The sequence below is a fragment of the Hirundo rustica genome, chromosome 20 (genome assembly GCF_015227805.2).
Source record: "Hirundo rustica isolate bHirRus1 chromosome 20, bHirRus1.pri.v3, whole genome shotgun sequence".
In the NCBI taxonomy this organism is placed as follows: domain Eukaryota; kingdom Metazoa; phylum Chordata; class Aves; order Passeriformes; family Hirundinidae; genus Hirundo; species Hirundo rustica.
Window position 1 is genome coordinate 3,690,278 of NC_053469.1, and position 8,769 is coordinate 3,699,046.

Genomic DNA, 8,769 nt, shown 5'->3' on the forward strand with positions numbered 1-8,769 from the left:
AGATATTAACGCAGGGGGGGAGCAGCAGCGATATAATAAAAAGTCATAATAAAAGAGAGAACCACTGAGTGGATTAGCAGCCCGAGCGCCGCTTGGCTTTTGGTTTCCTTTCCTCCAAGCTTTCCTGCGCCGCACGACAATCCGCTCAAATTCCTCCAGCCCGGAGACGCTCGGCTCCTGAATTTCAGACAGAGCTCCTGGAGGTGTTCGGGCTGCAAAAGGCTGCGGGCATGGCTGGGAAATTGAACTGCACTGAACCCCACGGAGGGCACGTAGGCACTGGCAGCAGGCATCGGGCGCGGTGTCACACCGGCACCCGCTCCACGAGTGCCCCTGTGGGGAAATAAGAGGCAGGTTTGGAGCTTGGTGTGCACTTCTCGAGTGCACAAAGGTCGTAGGGTGCACCCCACTGTTCTACAAAACCCTGGTGCCACGTACCAGTCCTTCCTTCGTGGAAGGGCAGAGCAGAGAATAATAAAATAATGCAAGGGATCCACCGGGATCATCGAGTTCAGCTCCTGACCCTGCGCAGGACAGCCGCAGGTCCTATCCCTGGCCACCAGAGAGGACAGATCAGTCCCTGCCCCTCCATTCCGTGAGGAAAGGTGGATTTTCCCTGCTGGACTGCTCCAGCAGCGCTGACCCCGGCTCGGCACCGGGCAGCGGGATGCAGGGCTGGGATGTCCCCACGAGGAGCGAGCAAACCCAGCGTCCTCACCCGCCGTGTACCCAACACCCAGCACAAGGCGTGCAAGGACAACGTCCCCTTTCACTCCTCTAGAAACACCCAGGGCGATTTTGGGGGCACAGAGCATCTGCCGCCCGCAGCCACCGGCTGCGTCAAGAATTCGGGAGACGAGCCGGGAGCGGAGGCGGCGGCTGTGGCCGTGGCAGCTGTTCCCTGCCCGCAGCCCTCCTGCCACGCAGGGCATTTAAATTTTAAAGCGCCCTCCCCACGGCTGCTTTCTCCACCGTTCCTGCCCGGCTCACAGACGCCCTGCTCCCGGGAGCCGCCGGCCCACGAGGCGCCCATGGGTTCTCTGGTGGCCAAGCTCCTTCTGCCCACCCTCAGCTCCTTGGTCTTCCTCCCCACCATCAGCATCGCGGCCAAGCGGCGTTTCCACATGGAAGCCATGGTTTACTTCTTCACCATGTTCTTCGTGGCGGTAAGGAGTTCCCAATTTCCCCTCTCCCTGCATGTTTTATCCTCCTGCGCCGCTGAGAAGCTGATTCGCCCAAGAGGAGCCGGCACAACCCCTAAAATATCCCTTTTCAGTTATTTCCCCCCGTGTGTGGTGCTGAGCAGCTGATTCTCTCCAGTTTGGGTTGTCCAACAGCGTGGCCTTGCAGAGATCTAGTGGTGTTTTATGGCTGAGATTAGGGAGAAGGTCTGGGTGCAAAGAGCCTTGACTGATTTGCAATGCTTCGGAGCTGGCTTTTCTCTTTGTTTTACAGCTGCTAAGTGGCCATGCTGAATTTGGGCTTTAAATTGCCTCCAGAATCTCTTGCTCTGCCTCTGTCGTCTCAGCCAAAAGCACATAGTAGTCGAATTATTGATTTTGCAATTGCCAGCTGGGGATGGGAGCAGTGCTGGAGTCAGGGGAGTTTCTGCATTGGGAAAGGAGAGACTAAAACATGCTGCTGAGCCATTAAGAAAAGTAATTATTAACCCTTTGTGGGTGGAAATGCCTGCTTCACCAGGCTGTAAAGGCCCTTCCCCGGCCTTCCTTTGTGTGGAAATAACGAGTGAAGAAATGTCTCTACCTATATAAAACATTCCCGTTCCTGCTCCCAGCAGCGTGCTGCCCTGGGCTTTGTATCCCTGCTAAGTGACTCCACACAGACACCAGCTGAGCACCCAAAGCAGCATTCCCACTGGGAAAAAAAAAAAAATCTCCTGTTTGGCTACATTTCAATGAGCTGCTAAAGAATAGGAAGGAAACAGCTCAGCAACCCAGCTGATGTTGCGTTTCTCACCAATCCCCATCCATCTCAAGGCATCTCGTGAAGGTTGGCATGTTCCTTGTACAGAGAAACTGAGGCAGGGAGTAGATAAAGGATCTTCCCAGTGTGAAATGCTCTTCCACAGGGCTCAGAATCAGGTTGGTCTCCTATTAAGGACCCACAGAACATCACTGACTATTTGAGCTTATTAAAGCACGATGCTGGGGGAGAACTTCTGCCAGATCTATAAAAAAACTACAGGACCGGTTAATACGAAAACATTCCCTGAGCCCCCCTCCCCAGCTCCCCAGGGAAGCCAGACATCCACAGTTTCATTTTGCACCGGGTCTGTGTCTGCTCCACCTCCCCGAGAAGTGAGTAGGAAAATTGGCACGTGTCTGGATGGGAGGTGGAACAGGTCCTCCCCGAAGAGACCGAAGAAGAAAAATATCCCTGAGTGGGGAAGGGAAAGAGGGGAAAGGAGGAGAGGCAGCTGCCAGCGTGGTGGGGAGGGGGTTGGAAGGGCAGCAGCTGCTGCTGTTGCATTTTTTGTAGCATCCCACTCCCCCTCCCGCAGGAGAGCTGGGCAGAGCAGTGAAAGCACATGGCCGTGGCAGACAAGTGCCAGGAACACGCTCTGCCTTCCACCCTTACTTGCCCCCGGCTCCAGCCTCCCCGAGCCCAATCTGGAGCAGGGAAAAGAATTACAGCCGTGGTGCAATCTCTTCTGGAAGCTGCAGCCAGCAAGAGGGCTCGCAGCGCTTCCCATTATAAATTATATCAGTGTCCCCAGCGGGCCGTGACGGCGAGCAGCGTTCCAAGGGCGCCCTGCCAAGCGGAGCAGGGACTTCTTCAGGAACGGAGGAGCTCGAGGTGCTGCCACTGCAGAACCTGCAGGGCTGAGGGCTGGCAGGGAAGGGGGAGAGCCAGGCAAACGCTGGGAGCGTTCCTCTGAGTGCGCTGGAAAATATCTCTTGGCGGGGTCTTCGTTTGTGTTGCATGACAATGGGGTTTTTTTTTGCAAATAACCTAATCAATGAGCTAATGGGCAGGAACTGGTGGTTTTTAAGGGAATGCACTAATGGGTGAATTCCCCAGTATTGGGAGTCTGGCCATATAAACCTTGTTTAGCCTGGACAGTGACCTGGCATCCATACACATTTCATCAGGACGCTCATTCTGAATTGTTTTACAAGAATCTTTCGCAATCAAAACCGCAACCCCAGAGTCCTCCTTCTGCTGGAGAGGCCGTCCCCCAGCGCCCGGCTCAAAGCAGCTTGGTCATCAGATTGCAAATTCTGGCCAAGAGGCAAATTAAAGCCTGTCTTAGTTTGTACTAAGAGAGAAGAATGCTGATTCTTGGGCAATTTGCAACCGGGAACGATGACATTATCGCTCAAATATATTCATTACTGCGTATCAGTGGTCCTGGTGCAGCTGACACTGCTCTGGCCTGGCTGGTCATCCTCTCAGCAGCTACACTATCTCAAACCAGTTGGTAAGAGCCTTTACCTTACTGGTATGTGGGTAAGACACCGGTTTTCTAATATTTTTTTTTTCCTTTTTTAATAGCTTTACCACGTTTGTGACGGCCCCGGGTTATCAGTGCTGTGCTTTATGCGCTACGACATCCTGGAGTACTTCAGCATCTACGGAACAGCCCTGTCCATCTGGGTGTCCCTGATGGGTAAGAACCGCTCTCTTGTGGTTCCTGAAAGCTCCAGCACGGGCAGGAAGGGCTGGATTTGTCAGGATGGCTGATGGGATGGACAGCCCGTGGGGACAGCCCCCAGAAATGCTGCTGCCACTGGAGCTGTCCTTTGTGGCAGTCAGCCTGTGCTGTGGATTAATCCAGATTTGTATCATTAACACCTCGGGAAGCCGTTGTAATCGGTGGGGTCCAGACATGGAACTGTCCTGAGCGGTGGCTGGGGACGTTTTACTCCTGGAGATAAGGAGCTGGTGGTGCTGGTCAGGTGTTCCTCTGCCTGCCCCAGCTCTCACACACGTCCTCTGCTTCAAATGACAATAACACACTTGTGCTGCGGTTCAAGGCAGGACAAGTCTGTGAGATGGCTGGGTTTGAAACCTCATATACCAGGGAATTTCCCTTTTCTCCTGCTTTTCCCCACACCTGCCCCATCAGCTTGTCTTGCCTCACTTAGGGGCATTAAGAAATGCAGATTCTCCCACTTCTCTCAGCAGCATGAGAATCAAAGTCGTTTAGTCAAAACAAATGTAACTTCCTGGTTTGTCAAAAGCCTGGTCTGGGGTGATGGGAATGTTAGATCTGCTTAGAAAAAGCAGAAATGTATTTCACTTCCTTTTTACTATAAATCCCACCCCTTGCCCTGTTCTTCAGTTTTCCTTTTCCCGCATTTGTTTCACTCTCTATTTCCTCATTTTGTTCCTTATTTGCCACCAAAACAAAATATAATAGAAATGGAAAAAAAAAAAAAAAATAAAAAGAGAAAGACAGAAAGTTCAAACCTATCATTTTCCAATTCTGTCACCATGATTTTTGGAAGGATGTGAGTGTTGATGGCAGAAGAAGAGAGCAGGGTCAGGGGAGAGAGACGTTCCAACAGCAAAGGTTTTGCTCGAAAATTTGGATTATTTTTGACCAGTGCCCCCTCCAGACAGAGTTCCCATTTCTCCCCATGATGATCTGGGGTCAGCACTCCAATGTACAGCCCCAAAGTGCCCGCAGGACTTTCCCTCTGCCCCCCAGGGCTCCAGGGATGCTGCAGGACCTCCAGCAGGGATGGGGCCCCTGCAGCCTCAGAGCCCAGCACGAGCAGGGGTAACACCCCACAGCTGGGGAGATTCCTCCTGTGGGGATGCAGGAAAAAATGTGTGGGGAAAACATTACCCTTAGGAATGTCTCTGTCCTACCAAAATGTGAGTCCTAAGGGGAGCTGCCCACTGCTCAGGGCACCTCGGTGCTCTCCCTGCTCAGCTGGGAAAGGCAACGAGGCAAATCATTTCTAAGGGGCATTTTCAGTGGATAACAGCAGTGTCAGGGTAGGTCAGAGCTGATCCAGACACTTTGGCTCCTCGCAGCAAAATTCAACTTGATTGCTTCATTACTGTGTTCAAAAACCTCAAAAAAAAAAAAAAAAAAAAAAAAAAAAAAAAAAAAAAAAAAAAAAATCCTGGACTACGAGGTTTAAAATATTGACCCACTGGGAAACAACAGAGATTAACATACGGACATTATCCCTTAGCCAAACTCCCTATAAAAACACGATCCAAGGACATGGAAGGTGTGGTGACTGAAGCCCAGGGAAGCCTCTCGCTGTGGCTTGTAAAGCCCGAGCGCACATGTGCGGACGCAGACCCTCGGGCAAACTTCCCGGAATGCAAATCCAGGACAGCCATAACACAGCTGTGCAAGCTGGAAAAGCACGGAGCCCACTGGGATCCATAACTTTTATCAGTTATTACCCCATTCTGTGCTAAACAAAAGCCTCTAATAATTTACTCGCACTGGCGACTTCCAGCTCGCAAAGCCCGGGCAGGTGCCGGCGCGGCCGGGCAGGCGGGACCCCCGTGGCACCGGCGGGGGAGTCCCACCACACCAGGGTGATGGAGCCGGTGCCAGAGTGAGCTGGCAGGCTTGGGAAGGCTGGAGATGCAGCAGGAACCCAAGAGCTGGCTGTGGGCTCGCAGGGCGTGAGGGTGTTTGAGATCGCCTCTGAATGCTGGGTCAAGGAAAAGGGGAATCGTGGAATCACAGGGTGGTTTAAAGTAGGAAGGGGATTTTAAAGACCGTCTCGTTCCACCCCCTGCCATGGACAGGGATCTTCCACTATCCCAGGTTGCTCCAAGCCCTGTCCAACCTGGCCTGGAACGCTTCCAGGGATCCAGGGGCAGCCACAGCTCCTCTGGGTAGGGAATCTCCTTTAAGCTTCTCCATGCAACACTGAAATAAAACCCCAACAACCAGCTCCTGGCCCCACCACTCAAACGCCTCAGGGCAGTTTGCTTTGCCCCATGTGCTTCAGTTTCCTCAGCAGTGTGACACGAGAAGGGCAAACCAGACACGGATGCAACCCCAGGGGAGGTGGGACAGACCCCAGGAAGCCTTTAGGGGAGCAGCTGAAAGCGAGGGGGGCCGTGAGCTGATGCTCCCTGTGCTCGGTCCCTCAGCCCTGGCAGAGTTTGACGAGCCCAAGAGATCGACCTTCATCATGTTTGGGGTCCTCACCATCGCCGTGAGGATCTACCACGACCGCTGGGGCTACGGCGTCTACTCGGGCCCCATCGGGACGGCCGTGCTGGTGATCACTGTCAAGTGGGTACGTGGGGCAGGGCTCTGTGGGGTGCTCCTGGTGGGGAAAGGGCTGAACCCTGCACGGAGGAGTCCAGCCTGTGCCAGTGATTTCCTCCTCAGGATCCAGCTCTCGGTCTCACAGCGATTTCTCCTTTAACCTGAGCAGAAGGCAGACGGCAGCTTTTGTGATAAATGCCAGATTCAATCGGTCTGAGCAATCTACCACACCTCCTGTCCCTGCATTTCTAATCAGGAGGAACGTATTTATGGAGTTTTTACAGCTACTCAGAGGCAGAGGGATCTGGTAAACTGCCCCAGGTCCAGGGAAGATGTGGATAAAACCACGGTGATGAAGTGGGGAGGAACCTGTCTGCAGTCTGCCTGAGTCCAGCCGGGGCACAACGCTGCGCTCTGTGCCCCGCTCCCAGCACGTGCTGTGGATCCAGCTGGGAGCGAGGCAGGGAAGCCACTGCAGGAGTGGGCAAGGAGAAACAGGATAAAAATCGCAGAAAGATGATGCCAAACGTCTTGGAAGTAGAGCGGTGCGAGTCCCAGTTATAAACTGTCACTAAGCCAGCAGCTAAAAGCAAGTGGCCACCGTGGGGAGGGGATGGGCAAGGAGGAGACCAAGCACGGGAGCGCCCTTCATCCTCCAGTCTGCAGACGCTGTGCCGGGATTTGCTCTCCCACAGACTGGGTTTGTGAGGGCACACACTCCCTGAGCTGGCTTTGGGGCTGAATATTAAAATAAAACTGTATTATCATGAGGAATGAGGGTGGAGCAGCCAGCTAAATCCAGGTGCATACACGCATTGTGCTCTCTCCTTCCTCCCAGCTGCAGAAGATGAAGGAGAAGAAAGGGCTCTATCCTGACAAGAGTGTCTACACCCAACAGATCGGTCCTGGCTTCTGTTTCGGGGCGCTGGCGCTGATGCTGAGGTTCTTCTTTGAGGTACCTGTGTGCACACTCACCCTCCCTGACTCTGTGGGGTGTACAGGACAACACCAAGAGAGGGACACCCCCACTCACCCCACCGGGCTGCGTCCAGCCTCGCACAAAGCCCACCTCGGGCGTGGGGCTCCAGGGCTGGCATGCTGGGGTCTGGCAGCAAGGACAAGGATCCATCCTTGCTTGTCCCTGATCCATTCGGGGCAGGTGTGACAGCTCTGTCTCTTTTTTCCCGCTTCGGTGAGTGACAAGGACATGGGATGTGCTTTCCTCAGGCACACTCGGTCCTCAGGATGGCTTTGTCAAGTGCGAGCGGGGTTTTTTGGAAACTGGGCACGGGTGACTTAAGGACACCTCACAGCGACCCGGCAGGGACTGGATCCAACCCAGGCATGGCCGGATCCAGAGCTGGTTCACGCCAAAGAAAAGACTCTCAGCGACTCCCGGGGGCACTTGATCCTGTGTTTACATCCTCCTGCTCCTGCTGCTGGCCAGTCCCCCCGTTCCTGCTCCCAAGGGTCCGTGTGTCCCGCCGGGGAGGCGATAACACCCCGACGGAGCTGCCGGCCGTGCCTGCGCTCCGCCCCGCCGTTACGGCTGCTCTGTGCTTTGGGAGCTGCGAGATACAACCTCGCAGGCATCCCCAAGGATTGTTTTTCAAAGCATTTAGTAATTGCAAATTCTAGCAGAACATAAAAATGTCACTTAGCAGAAGCCGCCTCCCCGCGCGCCCCGGCCTCGCCGCCGCGTCCTTTGCGGGGTAATGAAACACTTCATTCAAGAACTGGGAAATGTGCAAATTAGAAGGTGTTAAATCCACTTTGCTTTAAGTTTTTCGGTTTTGTTTTTTTTTTCCACTGGAAATCCTTTCTTCTCTGACGGCAAAAGGGAGGCAGAAGGTTCGGGAATCTTTTTTATCCCCTTCCTTTTGGCTACTTGTAGAAATTGAACGTCGCGCACCTCGCGCTCTCCCTGCCCTGCTGCTCCCGCTTCTCACTGCGCTCTCCCTGCCCGCAGGAGTGGGACTACACCTACGTGCACAGCTTCTACCACTGTGCCCTGGCCATGGCCCTCGTGCTGCTGCTGCCCAAGGAGAACAAGAAGGCCGGGAGCGCCGGGACCCCGGCCAGGCTGGACTGCTCCACGCTCTGCTGCTGCGTCTGAGCCCCCCGGGCACGCGTGTCCCTGCTCCTGGGTGACGGAGGGCTGCAGCCAAAAGGAAAATGCCTGCCTGCTGGGTTTTCCTCTGGCACGCCAGCATTTTTCCCAACAGCTCCGTGCCCGCTCTGGGATTTTTTCCCCTGGGAAGTTTCTTGAGTAACCTGGTCTGGTGGAAGGTGTCCCCGCCCATGGCTGGAACAAGATGGGCTTTAAGGTTCTTTCCAAAGCATCCTGTGACGTCACTGTCAGCCCTAGTAAAGCTTGCACTTCCCGTTTGGTGCACATCCATATTCTCCCTGGAGGAGCACTCAGCTGTGACCTGTCCCTGCCCCAGGAGACCCCCGCACTGCCAGCCCATGTCCCCTTCTCCTGGGCTGACCCGTGCGCTGACCTGGCCGGACCCACGTTGTCCCCTCCGTGCGGGTTCACCCAGCCCGAG

General features: G+C 54.4%; 1 protein-coding gene across 1 annotated transcript; it reads left to right on the forward strand.

Moving 5' to 3' along the window:
* Window positions 1–1,031: 1,031 nt before the first annotated feature.
* MYMK (myomaker, myoblast fusion factor) lies at window positions 1,032–8,365 on the forward strand. The gene is made up of 5 exons (XM_040083052.2): window positions 1,032–1,166; window positions 3,517–3,631; window positions 6,097–6,245; window positions 7,056–7,172; window positions 8,187–8,365. The coding sequence occupies exons 1-5, from the start codon at window positions 1,032–1,034 to the stop codon at window positions 8,331–8,333; spliced, it is 663 nt and encodes a 220-aa protein (XP_039938986.1). The 3' UTR covers window positions 8,334–8,365.
* The last annotated feature ends 404 nt before the right edge of the window (window positions 8,366–8,769 follow it).